This window comes from Strix uralensis, chromosome 4 (assembly GCF_047716275.1).
Source record: "Strix uralensis isolate ZFMK-TIS-50842 chromosome 4, bStrUra1, whole genome shotgun sequence".
Classification (NCBI taxonomy): Eukaryota; Metazoa; Chordata; class Aves; order Strigiformes; family Strigidae; genus Strix; species Strix uralensis.
Genome location: NC_133975.1, coordinates 97,773,802 through 97,792,317, shown reverse-complemented (window position 1 = coordinate 97,792,317; position 18,516 = coordinate 97,773,802). Strand labels below are relative to the sequence as shown.

General features: G+C 35.4%; 1 protein-coding gene across 1 annotated transcript in view; it reads left to right on the top strand.

Annotated features, from left to right (window-relative positions):
• RYR3 (ryanodine receptor 3) overlaps positions 1-18,516 on the top strand; it is a 265,038-nt gene that overhangs the window by 204,479 nt on the left and 42,043 nt on the right. The window contains exons 70-79 of the mRNA XM_074868153.1: positions 2,066-2,080; positions 5,087-5,257; positions 5,721-5,780; positions 6,867-6,998; positions 7,863-7,975; positions 11,909-12,005; positions 13,592-13,701; positions 14,496-14,547; positions 15,270-15,323; positions 15,600-15,699. Coding sequence (XP_074724254.1) covers positions 2,066-2,080; positions 5,087-5,257; positions 5,721-5,780; positions 6,867-6,998; positions 7,863-7,975; positions 11,909-12,005; positions 13,592-13,701; positions 14,496-14,547; positions 15,270-15,323; positions 15,600-15,699 — 904 coding nt within the window. The remainder of the gene's footprint in view (positions 1-2,065; positions 2,081-5,086; positions 5,258-5,720; positions 5,781-6,866; positions 6,999-7,862; positions 7,976-11,908; positions 12,006-13,591; positions 13,702-14,495; positions 14,548-15,269; positions 15,324-15,599; positions 15,700-18,516) is intronic.

Sequence of the window (18,516 nt, the reverse complement as noted above, 5' to 3'; positions counted from 1 at the left end):
AAAAAAAATATGCAGAGGATGAAGGATTAGGATTAGATTATTTATCATTAGCTAATAGCAGGGGTTACAAATGATTCCTTGTTACAATCAATAAATTGATTAAGTACCCATTGTGTTTTGATTATACAATATTAACTTTGTTAATATTTTCTCAAATAAATGTATTAACAGCTGAGCAAGTTTTTTAATTTTTCTTTTCTAAAAAAATGGCAGCAGATTGCTCGGAGGGGAATGGTAAGTTAGAGAACTTTCAGTCTGAGAGAGACTGGTAACTTAGATTGCGTTGAAATAACAGATTTGTGATAGAAGTGTTGAAATGGAGAATTTAAACACATTCAACTCCGCTAATCTGTTATTTTTGAACCCTTCATAGGTTTGTTGATAAAATAACATTTTGATTAAGATTCAGTGATGTCCTATTGTGTTTTACAGTTAATTGGTATAAAAGACTAAGCATATACATTTACATGTACGTAATAGATGTGTAATACATATGCGGGTAATCTTTCTGTGTAAGTTTTAGAATCAAAATGAATGTGTTGCTAGATATATAACCTCAGTTGCTAAGCATTTGCATAACCTACTGAAGTTTTATTTGACTGGCCCTCATTATTAATTTTTTTGTATCTGTTTTTAAAAAGCATTTGCATAGACCTATTATAGAAGTTTGAGGCAGTCATAAAATCCAAGTTTGGATTATGAAACAACATTGTGGTTTGTGCCCATTTGTAATATGTAATACATATTATTTGCAAATTTATGATAATTAGAGGATTTCGTGTTAGTATTTTCTGTAATAATTTTAGATCTCTTCTTTAAGACTATTTCAATTGCATAGAATACGTTTCCTTTAGATATACTGTGGTAAATCACGAGTGGATTACTTTTATGGTCATCTCTAATACATGAAATATAATTAACGTCTTGTCTTTACTTACCTTCAGTGTATATCTGCTGAGCCATGTCTGTGCAGCATCTGCATATTTCACGCAATTGAAATTTTCAATTAAAATTTGCTGTTTGTCTGAGTAAGCTATTGAAGATTCTAAGATGCTTAACAATTTGATGATTAGTCTTTCAGTCTTTCTTGACTTGTAGCTGGTTTTCTTCACTATGTGATATAAATACAGTAGGATATAAAAAGAGGTTTTAAAAATAGCTTGTCTTCAACATTTTGAGGCTAATTCAAGAAAATAAAGTTACTATTAGAGCTATCACAGAAGGGAGTTTGTTTGTATTAATGTTTTTTTCTGTTTGTTTTTATTCAACAGTTTTCTATAATATTTTCCCATGCCTGGTCAAGGATTCTTTTGAGTAACAGTTGAATTTTTTTGCCACTTTACCATAACTACATGGTTCTGTTGTTATCTTCTTAAGCTTGCCTGACACAATGATAATACAGTGTTGACTATGGAATACATGTTTGTTTAAGTGTATTTATGGTAAAAAAAAAAAAGTGTATGTATGAGAGTTACAGTTGAGTTTATAATAGTGTTCTCAAAATGGGTACTGCTGAGAGATATGAGCTTAAGTCAAGTTTTCTCTCAGGCTGTCTCCAAAACAGTAATGAGCTATGCAATGGCAAAATTCATCTATAAATGCTGCATCTTCACAGTGATAGTTTGATTTCCATTTCTAAACATAATTTTTTGTCAATCATATTTTGGTGGGGAAAAGAGGTAAAAAGAGCTATTTTGGTGAAAATGTGAATATTTTTCATTATTGGACTATGCAGAATTCCAGACACTTTCCTCCTTTTAACAATATTGAGAAAAAGTGCAATAATTAGTATATGAATTTGCTTATTTACTAGATGTACTTCCTGATGTGCTGAAGAAACAAATGGTAGTGCTGAACAGCGACAGATAAATTCAGTTCAATCATTTAATAGGGATTAAGCTGAATTTGATTATACACTTACAGCCTATTGTTTTAGCTACAAACTTACTTAGAATATTTTTATTGTCCTGATAAAGCTGAGTATGTTTATTACTAACTTGTAAAATTATCATCTTTTCATCTCTTTTACTTATGTTTTTTCCCCCTTTATTTTTCTTTCATACAGGCCATGCAAGTAAAGGTACAGGTCAAAGTGCATGATGTGTCTTTGTTTCAGATTTAGAGATGATCAGGCTCCAAGCATTCTTTCCATTGATCACAGCAGTGGCGTCACAAAGTAAAGGCCCAGGTTCCACCTACTAAAAATTTTCTCCAAGTTAAAGTGGCAGAAATGGACCAGAGCAGCTGGAATTCCCTCTGGCACTCCCACATGTTGCTTAATGTGAAAATGTAGTAAAATTACTTTTTCTAATTATTTAAGACGTACATTCTGCCTCTGCTGTCTTTCTGCATTCTGATTTTTCTGCTAATATATTGAAGCAGACATTGTAAATGTGATACCTAAGTAGAGTCACCAGAAACATGTATTTGGCTTGTGATATTCAAGAAAGATATTCAGGAGAAATGTGCTATAAACTATTCCCTGTCTGTAGATTAATAGAAGATTGTATTAGAACCAATAAGTTTAGATAAGGTATAGAGTTGAAATTCTACCTTTTTCCAAAATTAAAATGTTCTTTACTAAAGATGTGAGGTGTGACAAAGCTTTTGAGTAACCATTGTGTCTTTTGTGTATTTAGTGTATTCAAAGTGTTGTCTCCAGTGAACCATAGTCCACCTTCCTTTGCATCATTCATATTATCTTTTTTTAATATGAATTTCTAATATAGATGAGTACTTTCTGACCTATGGTGTGTTCTTCACTGGTGAAGCAGAATGAACAGCAAAATGGAGCATAAAACCCTTTCATCTTTCCTTTCACCCTGTGTGCTGAGAAGCACACGTGATGCTATGAAGACTTTTTAATCTATGAAATTGGAGACATAAGTTAAAAAGTGAGCAGTTGTGTTAAACTGATTTCATGCTTTGGTACTGTCAAACTTCCCCAGGTATATAGAGTAGGATTTAATGAATGCTCTCATGATAATCTCAGAAAATTGAAGGTTTAAGGAGGGTTGGAAATACTAAAAATATTAATTCCATCAATTTAACCAATTTTTGCTGGTTTTTTTAAGTATAAGTTCTTTCTTCTTTCTGATTATATAATTAATTATTATTAATCTACTGGAGAATCTGTAATTCTTTTTCTGTGTATGTTTGCTGAAGAAGTGTCCATTTGTGTGTTTAAATCCTCAGACAAGTAAGATCGTTTTGTGTTGTTAGGCAATGAGATTATATCATTCTTCTTGTTGAGGTCCTTTTAGCTCAGTTAATTATTTAGGCAAAATATATCCAATTTAATGCTCTTCACATATGAAATTAAGGTATTGTGTTTACTCATATAGGTGCATATTAGAACTGAAAGAGACATAATTTTATTGTTATTTAGGTTTCTGTCTGTGACTATACTTACACATTTATCATCAGGAGTTGTGAATTCACAGACAGCAGAATTTGATGGCAAAGGCAGAATGGATCTTCTTTTCATGTCTTAAAAATGTTCAGGTTTTAAGGCTCACCTATCTTGTTCATACCTAGTTATTAATTGCAAGTGAAAATAAAGAAAATTGGATGTGTAAAACGTCCTCAAGCATAAAGATGCAGAAAAGTAAACCAGTACCTCTCCTTCTTTTACTTTTATTTTTTTTTTAAATATATCTATTACCTATTTTGTTATTCCTTATTTGAGATGCATAGTGACGCCACTGGAATACAGTGATACATTGTGGGATTTGTTTGTCTGTTGTCAATGTAGAGTACAAACAATGTCATTATTATAGCCATTACATCACTGCTATTTCTAAGGCACTTCCAAAAGCAAAGCTTTGAGGCAAAGTACTCTCTTGCAATTGTTAGTTCCTTAAGAAAGGAAGCCACATCCATTGTGTGTTCCCTCTGACCTGCCAAATGCTCAACACCAGCTACGTACACAGAGGTTCACCATCTAGAAGACAGAATTTGCCAAAATTTACCACTGAATAGAACATGTGTGGCTGCCGTTTTTTTCTTCCAGTGATTATTGTGATAAAAGTGTGGTAATAATTGGTAAATAATGAATTGCAATTGATTCTGCTGTATCCTTATGTGGAACTACACAATGTATTATAAAAACAGTGGTCAGTAAAACTTAATTGACAGAGGGAAAAGGATGTGGAGGGTTAAATGCAAGCATTTGCTATTTTGTAGTGTTGTATAAGCCTGGAGGCCTAGTCCTGAAATCTTATCTTGGGCAAAACTCCCCTTGAGCGTAGTAGGAGTTTAATCTAGGTACAGAATTCAGAACTGGGCTATTTTTATGTTGTTGTTGTTGTTTACATTCATTAAATATATGAGTCTGTTCTAAAAATTTTGGTTCACTGTCTCATAAATGAAAAGTTGTGTATGAAATGTTGTACAGTATCTGTTGTAAGAAGATAGGGCAGATGTTACTCTGTTGTGCTGTTTACTTCACTGTCTCTTTTGTTTTCCTTTTCCTATTACTCATGATCTCCAAAGATGCAGAATACTTAATTTTTCATCCCAGATTTACTTTTATTAGTCAAAGACAAAGGGCAGTGCTTTTCCCAAAGGCATTAATTTATTGGCATTTTATTGCATTGAATCAAAGCCTTTTAGATACTGGTATTTTTCAGTTGAGATAAATCAGACAATATTAATTCATTCAGACCCTGGATAACTACTTTTATGTAAGCTTCTAACAAAAATGTAAACATCCTGAATTTGTCTCTGTAACATTGAGAACTAATAGTGTCTCTGAGACTGACTCAGCTTTTAATTTTGGGGTTGTTTCTATTTGAGAGGTAAGATCCAGAAAATATAGTTAGATTCATATGTATGAATGCACACAAAAGTATGTTACTACTATTAAAATATTACTGTTATTGCAGTTTCTGCACTGGCACACACCAGAAGTATTCCTTTACATTTCCCGCTCAAGCCTGTACACCCTTCCTCTAATGTAGACTTTTTAATTAATAGTACTACATCAGGAATATTGTTTCCTTGGACCATTAGGGGGAAGAGCATGTTGGAAAAGTGTGTGATCAGAGAATTACAGTCATTTACTTTTCTATTTTTTTAATTATAGTCTGGAGGACAAGATCAAGAGAGAAAGAAATCAAAACGTAGAGGGGATTTGTACTCCATACAAACGTCCTTGATTGTAGCTGCACTTAAAAAGATGCTTCCTATTGGTTTGAATATGTGTACTCCTGGGGATCAAGAGCTCATCTCTTTGGCTAAGACTAGATACAGCCATGTAAGTGTATACTTTATAATAGCTTTTAATGCAAAATAAGCAGAACTTTATAAACTGAACTTTGAGGCATGGATATCTAAGCAGTCAATATAATTAAATATATCAATGTACTATAAGCAATTATAGCTGCTAATTGTGCTTTCACAAGGAAAAAGTGGTGTGTATAGACAGCTGCCATCATTTCCATCTCATTTTCCATTTGTATACAACATACTTTTTTACATATGCATATTCATTTGGACCAAATATTGAAATACCATTAGTTATCTTTAATTCTCTTCAAAGTTTAATCCTTGTTTTGTGGTCAAAATTGAGGAAAGCCTTTGTCCTATGCCTTTCTGGTAACTTATGTACTTTGAAAACAAAAGAATTTCAGTTTCAATAATAAAATAATAGCTTTTCTATGTTGTACTTATGAGATGAATCATAATCTGAATTGAAAAATACTTCTACCTTTCTACAGAGGGACACCGATGATGAAGTCAAAGAACATTTACGTAACAACTTACATTTGCAGGAAAAGGTAACGTAAAAAAATCTGTCTGGAAGATGGTGATGTGCACTTTTAAAACACAGAAGTCACAATTGGTTTGTTTATCGTGATATGTGAAAAACAAAAACAAAGAGAATGTGAAAAGCTATTAGAAAAATTGCTATTTTAACATCTTCATAATTTTTTCATGACAATAATTAGTCTATTTGTAGCTTTGGCTGGTACTTTTCAAGTTTCAGGAAGTCCAATAGAATGGGACAAGTGTAAAGAATGAGATACTGATAGTTTTAAAGCTATTATTACTTAGAATCAACTTGATCCAAGAAGAAGAAAAAAAAACGTATTCCAGCTTCTCTTCTTCAACTTAACTTGCACTAATGATTAAGTAGTATTTCTAAGAATATATGCATTTTGAAGTGACATGATAAAATAAGAAAAGTTTGTGTCATCTTAACACTTAAGAGTTTTACATGCACATTTATGTTCCTGCTTTTTATATGCTGAATACACTGTCAAAGGTGATACCAAATGGTTTCCTCATAATTGTGTAAACAATAAATAATTTACATTGTTGCTTACAGTCTTTGAACATAGTAGGAGTAACTAATCTGTCATGGGAGACGACTGTCTGGTTGCTATAAATTTGTGCTTACGTAAATTTAAATTGGACACACTAAGTAATTCTAATGTACTTTTTCTATTTCTGTCTTGCAAAAAACTCAAGACCTTTGGCTGTAACTCTTCACCTGCTGAAATTTCAGCTTTTATAGACTCCATAAAACAGCTTTCCGCTGTTGGTAGGGAAGTTCTGCAAGGAGTTAAACTCAATCGCAGTACTAGATGTGCTTCCTTATTTTTAATGAGTTAAATGGGATACAGAAGTCCAGGGTGCTTTATTTGGTTTCATGAAATAAAAATACAGAACCTTGTTTAAGAATTGAGTTCGGTTACCCAATGGAACACAGAACCTAATGCCATTTTCCTGAGCTGCTAGCAGATTTTGACTAAAAGGGAACAGATGAAGCGGGAGTATCTATAATGTTCTTTATTATACTATGAGAATAATAGTGGCGGTAGTCAAATTCAGTATCTATTACAAAATATGTTGGTTTTTAGTCTGATGATCCAGCTGTGAAATGGCAGTTAAATCTGTACAAAGACATTTTGAAGAGTGATGAACCTGCTGACCCTGAGAGAAATGTGGAACGTGTGCAGAGGATTTCAGCTGCTCTGTATCATCTGGAACAGGTTAAAAGTTAAATGTCTATACTGTGTTTTAAAGTAGCTTGAGTTCTTTTTTCCTTGTAGAAATTATTTTGACTTCAGTGAGTGTCATTATTAAAGTTTCCAGATGAAAATTATTTTAGCATATGCATTCATGTGCATACACATGCACATACAGATGTCTGTATATGCAAAGCTTTTAATGTAATCTGTTGGAGTGCCTCGGTTTACCTTCAGGGAAAGCTCAGGATGTATTTACCTCTGCAAAACTTTGTGGACAGTTGCCAGTAGTATACAAATCATCACTATTCAGTAGCTGAAAAATCTGTAATTTTAAGAAGAGATGTTTGTATGTGCACTTATTTTTAATGTACAGGTTTTAGCCCATCTCCTATATCTGCACCTGAGTATGCTGTAGCAAATTTTTGAATCGGTTGCCTGTTCATTTAATTGATAAAATTTAAATACAAAAAGGCATTTGTACTCTTCCCACATAAAGTTAATCTGTTTCATTCACAAGTGATATAGCACAGAAATTCATTCACAGAAACAGTTGAATACGTGAGTTAGAAACAGACAAAATAACCGTTTTGGAATTTTACCAAGGAGTCCCACACGTGAGATACTTTGGCATCTTGAGTTTTTCTGTATAAACTGAGAGATACTATATATAAGGCCCCCAGTATTTTTTCTTACTAATTTAAAAACAAAACAAAACAAAAAAAAACCAACAAAATAAAACTCAAAAAAAAGCATTTTTTTCAGATGATGGGGAGCATTTGTAACATTTTCTAATTTGCTAACTACATTAAACACTAGCTAAAAAGAAAGTTTTGAATAAGCATTGAAAAGTTTCCATTGTATGTACTAGAAGATATTTTCTCATAGGTTGAACAACCACTGAGATCAAAGAAAGCTGTTTGGCACAAACTCCTGTCAAAACAACGCAAAAGGGCTGTTGTTGCATGTTTCCGAATGGCACCGTTATACAACCTGCCAAGGTAAATGGCTTACAGGTTTATTTTTTCATAACTTTTGTTTACATTTGAGTGCAAATATTGCTTGTGTGTATACCTACAAGTTTGTTCATTGTTAGGCCTATGTAATTTTATTTGAGACAAAAGAGTTGGTAAGTTACCAGCTAGTTCCTCACAGTAGCAAAATACTTGTCTCATGACAAATAACCAGAGGGGGAAAAGACCATAGGAATTACACTGCTTCAAAACCAAAACGCTTCATTTTTGTCAGCTGTTACTCTGTATAGTTCCTCGAGTTATTTGTGAAAATTCTTAAGATGTTGCTGTTTCTGTCCCTTTTTTGCCTCTGATTGGTTGCTCTTTTTACTTTTTATTCTCCTGTGTTTGTATTCTTTTCTCTTTTTTTAACTTTGTACGGCTATTCCTTTCTTATTGCATGAATGCTTCATGCCCTTTAGCTTGCCTCAGGCAATCTCTAGCTCCTACATCTGAATGTTATATGCATTAAAGCGGCTATAGGGGCAGAGCAGTACAGAATAATATTTTGGACTTGTGTGTTGCTCTGCTTCTTAATCCAGTTGAATGTGGATACCACAAAGTCCAAGATAAAGTACATCCTTTGCCTGGAGCCATCTACTGCTTTAAACAGAATATTAAGACCATGCAGCACTGGGGTCATTTACTTTATCCTGTACCTTCTCAACAAATCTGCTTTTTATTCAGATACAGCCTAAGCACATCTTTAAGTTTGCTTTTCACCTTATTCTGCACTTTTCCACCTTTCATGTTTAATGTTTTTGTTCAAAGATTGTTTGCAAATTATTTAACAGAAGAATTGCATTGCATTTTTAAATGCCTTTATTAAAGCCAGTCTACATGCTTGATGTTGGCTAAAGGTCTGTAGCTGTGCTACTAACATATTGGAAGAATATTAGGTTTGCACAAGACAAATAAAAAGCCAGGTATACTGTAAAAAGCACACATCCTTCCTTTACAAAAAGTAGTAATTCTAGACTGTAATAACTTCTCTAAGTTGTCACACTAGCACCAGGCAATCTTTAAAGAACCAGAGAACTGAAAACGTTTAAGAACAACATAAAGCAAACTGGCTAGCATCAACCATTTCATCTTCAAGAATTGTGTGTGGAAAAACAAGAGGAAGTGGTATGAAGAGCACCCATTTCAGTATAACATTTTTGTGAGCTTTTTTTTTTTTTACAACCATATTCTGGATTTATCACTTCTTAAAATGTTTGGAATACATATTAGCACTCAGATGATCAAAATGGTTCATCTTATTTTTGCCTTTAAAATAAACCCCACTTTTATTTATTATTTTTGAGGTTGATGGAACACTTGCCAAGGGGCAAAATGGGTTATGAATCTGTATTTTCATTTTCAAGAAAATATGGAATACTCCTCATTGAAGTAGAACATTTACATTATCTGTAATTTTCATTAAAATCTTTTGTGTGTTAAAAATACTGAGGATGGTTCTTCTCAAACTTTCTGGTAGATTTTGTGGTCGAGTTTACTCCTAATTTAAATATGAATGTGAGGCAAATCTTTAGTTATTTCATCGTGTAGATTCGAAAAATGATCTGTCATTAAACTATTTTAGCCAATTAATTGTGGTGTCTGCACTTCAAAACAGGCAAGAGTGAGACACTTTGGGCTTAGAATCATAAAATCATAGAATGGTTTGGATTGGAAGGGACCTTTAAAGGTCCTCTAGTCCAACTCCCTTGCAATGAGCAGGGGCTTCTAGGTGTATTGCTCAACTGATAGGTGCAGAACAAAGTTTTAAAATTCATTAGTTTATAGACACATATTTTTTCTAGATAAATCATAGGATTCTGATGGGAAAATAAGGCTATCACAGTATTATGCACTTATAACTATCTCCATCGTTTAAATTGATTGTGTTGTTAAGACATTTCTAGCAGGGTATGATTAATTCTAGGAGCTATGTAAATCCCCTGAGCCAGAGTTTCAAGTGCAGCTCTCCTTATCTTGTATATTTCCTCATTTTAGTCGCAGTTTTATATTGGGAGTGTTAGTTCTAAATTTGATGCTAGAATCAATTAATTTAAAGGGCAGTAAGCAAGCATTGTGGTACCCTTTCACTTATCCTAGAAAAGATTAATATCTTCAGTGAATAATGAGCTCTTTTATTTGAATATTTTCTGGAGACTTAGGTGTCTTTTAATATAATTTAATGTTAAACTCATATTTTAATCTAATTTTCTGCAAAATGCATTCTTATATGCATCAGTTTTAGGAATTCCAGTAAGCTATTTCAGAAATTGAAATGTCTATTCATGTGGAGGTTTTGTTAAATCATAGAAAAATCAAAATCATTTGTTAAATCATAGAAAAATTACTTTAACTTCTACTGTAGAAGTACTCCCTTTTCTGAGAAGTGCCTGGATATACAAAAGAAATAGTTGTACTGTAAAATATTTTTATTTTTCAAACAACAAAAAAAATCAGTTAAGTTAGGAAATACTAATTCTTCATGTTCTGTGTTTAGTTAATGTACATGGCTTTGAAAAAGTGTCTTATGTGATAAATGTTTCTTTGAGATGTGTGGTTTTTATGTTTGATGTCTTTAATTTGTAAAAAAAATTTGTCTTATTGTCTGTCATCTGTATATGCACATAGATACAGCGAAGTTGTACATGGCAATTTTTCATACACAGTTTACGAATACATTCTTTCTGACTACTTTATTGAATTTAACTTGTGCCTTTCTTCAATGAAAACCTATATGCTTTTCTTCAGACACAAAATTAGCAATTTCTTCCTGAGCACCTTTCAACGTGTTTGGCTGGAAAAAGTACATGAAAAAACTCAGTATGACAGGCTTATACTCAAGTTAACGGTAATGTAACTTGTGGAGAGCCTCTTGCTTATGCGCACACTTATTCCTTCCCAGCCATGATTTGATGTTATCATAAAACATGAATTTGTACAATTTTCAGAGGGGATTCTGATTGGTCAGTTTTTGAAATTTGGTAATAAAATGGCACCAGTGCCAGCAGAAGAGCCTAGAAGGTTGGCTCAATAGCTATTCCATTATAAAATAATAATTCATGTGCACAGTGTATTTAAACACATCATAGTGTATACAGCCAATATGTATAGCTTTTGTTAGTGGTGCAGGATAAAAGTAAATGAAAAGGCTGTGTGGAACAACCTCTGTACCCTCATGTTGTGCACCTCGAAACAAAACTTCTCCCCTAAATGTAATGTAAAGATGGAATGGTTTGGCAATTATTATGTGTAGTCTTATTGCCATGAGCTGTGTTTTCTGTGGAAAGTTAAATGAATGAATACTGTATAGTAGTAATTAATATGCCTAAGAGTTTTCTAAAATTGGTCACTTTCTAGAGCAGGTTTTGTGTATTTCTAATCCAGCTTCTTTGAGGACACATTAACACTGCCCTGATTTGGAACTGAAAGAAAAGAAGCTGAGGTTACGCTTCTCTATGTGGAAGAAGGCAATGATTGTCTGCAAATAACATGCTGGAAATCACTTCATGATTATTTTGGTGTTGATGGCCAACTTCTGCTGTCTCAATGTCCTAAATCTAGTAAACTAGATTTACATCTCATAGGTGTAAATCCCACCCACTCATTCTCAGTCTGTTCAAGTGTGTATTTTTCCCATGCTTGCATTAAGGTTTCAGTCCTGCAGTTTCACATATAATGTATATTAGCACTCCCAAAGCCTTCAAAACAAAAAGTAATATATACATGTGTATTAAAAAATAGTAAAAACGTTCAAAAGTACACGCAGATTTGTCACTGTTAGTTATGTTTTGCATTTTGTTTCACTGACCAATCAGAGGATCAGAATTGTACAAATATGTATCCTTACTAATCATTAACCACCTGAGCTGTTATACTATGTTCCGTTACCCCTCTTGATCTCACTTTCACAACCCCCCCCAGGCACCGTTCTATTAACCTCTTCCTCCATGGCTATCAGAACTATTGGATAGAAACAGAGGAATATTCATTTGAGGAGAAACTAGTTCAGGATTTGGCTGTAAGTACTGACATAATTGGGCATATTTTTCACTGCCCACTTTAGTGTATATTTTATGTATCTCTTATAACCTATATTGAATTTTGGTGTACTGTATGCATATGCATAAACTTATAAAATATTAATCCTTATGCTTCAGGGCATAAGGTCATTTTCTGCTGTGGTCAAAAAGACATTCATCCTGTGATGCACACTGAAGTGCATTAAGGTAGTTTATGCCTTCAGACAAACTATGCGATACTCATTTTTGGGAAGAGAAATGGATTAGATGAACTGTCAGACTATTTTTGTCATTATGGTAATTCCTATGTTCCTATATTTTATTTACTGGTTTTTTAAAGCTTGACACAATTGATCCTTTTCCCCTTTTTAAAATTTTTGTTGATGCATAATATTTAATTTTAACATTTTCAGCTTTGATACAAATTAATTTTGCTGTTTTCTTGTTGATACATTGTAAGGAGAAGTAAGTATATGCAGCCATATTCAGCAAAAATTTAGTTTACTTGTTTACTTGATAAAAGTGATTGGTAAGCTTCAGCATTTTGTTACTTAATATTGATTCAGAAAGACTACTTCTTTTTCTCTTCCCTCTCTGTAGTTAGTTTGTCTAAAATACTCCCAAGGGGCCTATCACCATAGTATATAAACACAATGAAAATGAGTATATAGCTTCATGGATCACATGAAAATGCATAAATGCATCAGGAGATGTTTCAGTGTTAGTAAAAGCAGTCATGTGCTTTTTAAAGACCCACTTGTATAGAAGGTTGTATAGATCTTTTAAAATGACAGCTAATATATTCTTCTCATATTCTGGACAATTATATGGTCACAGTCTTTGTTTGACTTTGCTGCTTCTTTCTAAAGGAAGGAATGAGGCCATTAATCAAAACAGTAATTACAATTCTTTCAGATTTACTAGAGAATTAAATTGAACTTCTGTAATTCCAATTATTACTATAATTAGAATAATTCTACAATAATTACAAACTCTATGAAGGGGTGATAACACAAGTAAGGTAAAAGTGATGCACTGCTCTTTTGCCAGTGCTGGCTATGTTTTATTTCAAACTGCCAAAAAATGTTTGAAGTTGACTATAAGAGCAGTCCTTACATTTGTTGAATCAAGGTTACCTAGAAATGATATATGAAAGTATTGTAGTAAACAGTAATCTGAATAGGATGTATCTGATGATATTAAAAATAGTTCCATTTACCAATAATTCTGCTAAATAATTGAGCCGGGACTTTCTTTCAATTCCAATCTACTGGAAACACGTAATTTCTGCTGAATAAGGCTTCCCTAAGATTTTCGCTGTCTCATTCTCAATACCTTGCAAATGAGAAACTTCTAATGTTACTATCAAATATGAATAATAATCAGATACTCTAACTCCTTCTGAGTCATACAGGCACATATTGTTGCAGTTTATGCTATAAACTGCTGAATAAAATGAATACTGGAGGTTAATACAAATTGGACAGAATAAAATTACTGAAATCCTTTCCTAAGCTTAATTACTCAATTTTTTTTCTTACTCATGAAGCTTAATTTGTATATTCTGATATAAATCTTGAGACAGACACCTCCAAAAAAAGAGGAAGAGGAAGAGGAAGAGACCGAGAAGAAACAACCTGATCCACTTCATCAGATTATCCTCTACTTTAGTCGCAGTGCTCTTACAGAGACAAGGTAAAAAGAGCTGTGTTAAACAGTAATTGAATTTCCAGTAACATTACAGAAGTGATTTGACACAACTGCAGTTCATTATTGTGCATGGTGAATACTTTTTTGCCCCTCAGTTTCATTAGAGTTTTCATGTATTTAAACTTGATATAACCTTTATATTGACTATTTCTGACATTTTAAAAGCTTGGTAAATACCCAATACAGAAATAACATAGCATGAATTCTCATAGAAACAAAAAGTCTACAGGAACTGTTGGTTCATTCAGAGTACCCGCCCCGGTCTCTGGTGTTAACAAGTGTGTGTTCTTGTTTGTATTCATTACATTTTATTCAGTATGTCAGAAAAGGTTTAATTGATGATTAGTGTGAATCTCTTTCAGTGCCAGTTTGAATTTAGACTGTTGATTAGAATATGTATTTTGTATGAGTACTCCAGTGCTTCATATACTTTTACTGTATGACTAACATAATATTGCCATCTGACAGTTATAGTTATTCTTATATCTACATAATACTTTTTTGCACCTGCAACAGCCAGTGACCCTTGCTTATCCAACATGACTAAGTTGAATGTCCAAATATACCTCTAAATTATTTAATTAAAAAGTTAGAGACTTGGTTTGAGATAAGAAAATACATTTATAATATGATTTTCAAGTTTAATAGCATTTCAAATAGACATGTCTACTTTAATAAAAAACCCTTTCATAAAAATTATATTTAAATGTTAGTAGGAATATGACATCTTTTTATTACTACATTGTAAAATAATTTTAAATATTTTTTACTCTTTATAGCAAACTAGAAGATGATCCTTTATATATTGCCTATTCCGCCATGATGGCAAAGGTAAGTATATCATTTCAAGCTCCATTCCTCACTCCACTCAGGTACTTCCCATTCCTTTCAGATGGATTTTAAACCTTTTCCTTCTGTTTCTTATTTGGACTGCTTGATACCAGTAATTTCTATATTTTTAATGAAGCAAAATACTGTTCAGAGTTATATGTATAATGAGAAATTTCTTATATTAAAATAATACGATAAAATTCCAGTGGGTGCAATCCTGTTGACACCACTTGGCACTTTGTTTTATACAGGATTAACTCATGAACAGTTTTAACATGTTAATTATCTTTATTCTTTCGGTAATTATTTTGGAGTTAATATTTGAAGTCTGTCAAAAATAAGTTGACAGTCAGTTTTTGTAACATATTGATTACAGCCAACACACGAGGAGAGTTTCACTGTGAAGATAAATATTATGGATATAAATAGAGATATGACACAAGAACACATAGCATGTAGTTATAAGCTGTATAAGCCTGTAGTTACAGGGTGTATATGTAGTTGGACGAATGCCCTGAAGTACTCATACATTAGGGTATATGAGCTTCCTAGTGTGGATGAGCACAAATATTTACAATTACAGGGGTTTAAAATCTTCTTAATGCCTTTTGATTATTGCTTAAAAAAATTTCTTTCATCATTTTTGTAGAAATACTATAGTAAAAATAGGCATTATGTTTCATAATAAGCAAAATCTTGTGATTTGTTTCTAACATAAAAAGAGCTGTCAGGAAGAAGAAGAAGAGGAAGAAGAAGAAAAAGAAAAGACATTTGAGGTGAGACTTTAAATAACATTTCTTACTCATTGCCTAATGTGCAAGTATTTTAAATATGTCCACTAGAATAAATGCAAGAATAACACAGTGGTTTTTGAGCTGGTTTCCGAGGTTATTCATATAAAGGAAAGATGTTGTGATCTGAAGTTTTGAAATCAAAAAACTCATGGATTATGGAGGCTGATGACCTTCAACAACTTCAGATTTCTCATCTTCCTATTTTTCCTGAATCAGTTCCAGTCTGTATCCTATTCTCGTTTTTGTTCCCAAACCCAGGAAAAAGAAATGGAAAAACAGAGAACTCTCTATCAGCAAGCTCGCTTACATGATCGTGGAGCTGCTGAGATGGTTCTTCAGATGATTAGTGCAAGCAAAGGTAATGTTCTGTGGAGTAGTAAAAGTATACATGATAAACATATCATAGGTATAATGCTATGCATATATTATATAATCATAGACTAGTTTGGGTTAGAAGGGACCTTAAAGATCTCATCTAGTTCCAAACCCCCTGCCATGGGCAGGGACACCTTCCACTAGCCCAGGTTGCTCAAAGCCCCATCCAACCTGGCCTTGAACACTTTCAGGGAGGGGGCAGCCACAGCTTCTCTGGGCAACCTGTGCCAGTGCCTCACCACCCTCACCGTAAAGAATTTCTTCCTTATGTCTAATCTAAATCTACCCTCTTCCAGTTTAAAACTGTTACCCCTTGTGCTATCACTACACTCCCTGATGCAGAGTCCCTCTCTAGCTTTCCTGTAGCCCCCTTTAAGTACTGGAAGGCCGCTATAAGGTCTCCCTGGAGCCTTCTCTTCTCCAGGCTGAACCACCCCAACTGTCTCAGCCTGTCCTCATAATGGAGGTGCTCCGGTCCCCCAGTTATCTTCGTGGCCTCCTCTGGACCTGCTCAAGCAGGTCCGTGTCCTTCTTATGTTGGGGGCCCCAGAGCTGGACACTGCACTGCAGGTGGGGTCCCATGAGAACAGACTAGAGGGGAAGGATCACCACCCTCGACCTGCTGGCCATACAGCCCAGGATACGGTTGGCCTTCTGTTCTGTGAGCGCATATTGCTGGCTCATAGTCAGTTTGCCATCCACCAATACACCCAAGTCCTTCTCCGCAGGGCTGCTCTCAATCTACTCATCCCCCAGCCTGTATCTGTGCTTGGGATTTCCCTGACCCATGTGCAGGACCTTGCACTTGACCTTGTTGAACTTGATGAGGTTTGCATGGGCCCACCTCTTCAGCCTTGTCCAGGTCCCTCTGGATGGCACATCCCTTCCCTCCAGTGTGTCAACTGCACCACACAGCTTGGTGTCATTGGCAAACTTGCTGAGGGTGCACTCAATCCCGCTGTCCATGTCACCCACAAAGATGTTAAACAGTGCTGGTCCCAATACTGACCCTTGAGGAACACCACTCCTCACTGGTCTCCACTTGGACATTGAGCCGTTGACCACAACTCTTTGAGTGCGACCACCCAGTCAATTCCTTATCCACTGAGTGGTCCATCCATCAGATCTATGTCTCTCCAGTTTAGAGACAAGGATGTCATGCAGGACAGTGTCAAAAGCTTTGCGCAAGTCCAGGTAGATGACATCAGTTGCTCTTCCCTTATCCACAAATGTTGTAACCCTGTTGTATAAGGCCACCAAAGTCATCAGGCATGATTTACCCTTAGTGAATCCATGTTGGCTGTCACCAGTCACCTCCTTATTTTCTATGTGCTGTAGCAGTTTCCAGGAGGAATGATCTTGTCAGGCACAGAGGTGAGACTGGCTGACCTGTAGTTCCCTGGGTCTTCTTTTTTTCCCTTTTGAAAAACAGTTACCCCTTTTCCAGTCAGCAGGAACTTGACCAGAGAGCCACAACTTTTCAGATATGACGGATAGTGGCTTAGCCACTTCATCCACCAGATCTCTCAAGAGCCACAGATGCATCTCTTCAGGTCCCACGGACTTGTGCACCTTCAGGTTCCTTAGATGGTTCCTAACCTGATCATCTCCTACAGTGGGCAGTTCTTCATTCTCCCAGTCCCTACCTTTGCCTTCTGCATCTTGGGTGGTGTGGCTGGGACACCTGCTGGTGAAGACTGAGGCAAAAAAGTCATTGAGTACCTGGGCTTTCTCCATATCCCGGCTGACCAAGTCTCCTGTATCCTTCTGGAGAGGGTTCACAGTTTCCATAGCCTTCCTTTTATCACCGACATACCTATAGAAGCTTTTTTTTTTATTGCCCTTGACGTCCCTGGCCAGATTTAATTCTATCTATCTATCTATCCTAACCTGATACCTGTCTGCTCAGTTTCTCTGTATTCCTCTCAGGCTACCTGTCCTTGCTTCCACCCTCTGTAGACTTCCTTTTTGTGTTTTGAATTTGTCCAGGAGCAACTTGTTCATCCATGCAGGCCTCCTAGTGTTCTTACCTGACTTCCTCTTTGTCGGGATGCATCACTCCTGAGCTTGGAGGTGATTCTTGAACACCAACCAGCCTCCTTGTGCCCCTCTTCCCTCCAGGGCTTTATCCCATGGTACTCTACCAAGAAGATCCCTGAAGAGGCCAAACTCTGCTCTCCTGAATTCCAGGGTAGCCAGCTTGCTGTGCACCCTCCTCGCTGCCCTAAGGATCTTGAACTCCATCATTTCATGGTCACTGCAGCCAAGGCTGCCCTTGAGCTTCACATTCCCCACCAGCCCCTCCTTGTTGGTGAGAACAAGGTCCAGCACACCACCTCTCTTCATTGACTCCTCTATCGCTTGCAGAAGGAAGTTACTATCAGTGCATTCCAGGAACCTCATCGATTGCTTATGCCCTGCTGTGTTGTCCCTCCAACAGATATCGGAGGGATATCAGATATGTGAACATGAGGCTGCTCCTCTCTAACTATAGAGGGCCTCATCTGCTCAGTCTTCCTGGTTGGGTGGCCCGTAGCAGACCCCCACTATAATGTCTCCTGTCCCTGCCTTCCCTTTAATCCTGACCCATAAACTCTTGGCCAGCTCCTCATCCATCCCCAGGCAGAGCTCCATGCACTCCAGCTGGTCATTGACATAGAGGGCAACACTCCCTTCTCATCTCCTGTCCTTCCTAAAGAGCCTGTTTCTTTCCATTCCAACACTCCAGTCATAGGAGCCATCTCAACAGGTCTCCATGATGCCAGTAATGATGACCACATCTCTAGCTCCTCTTTTTTAT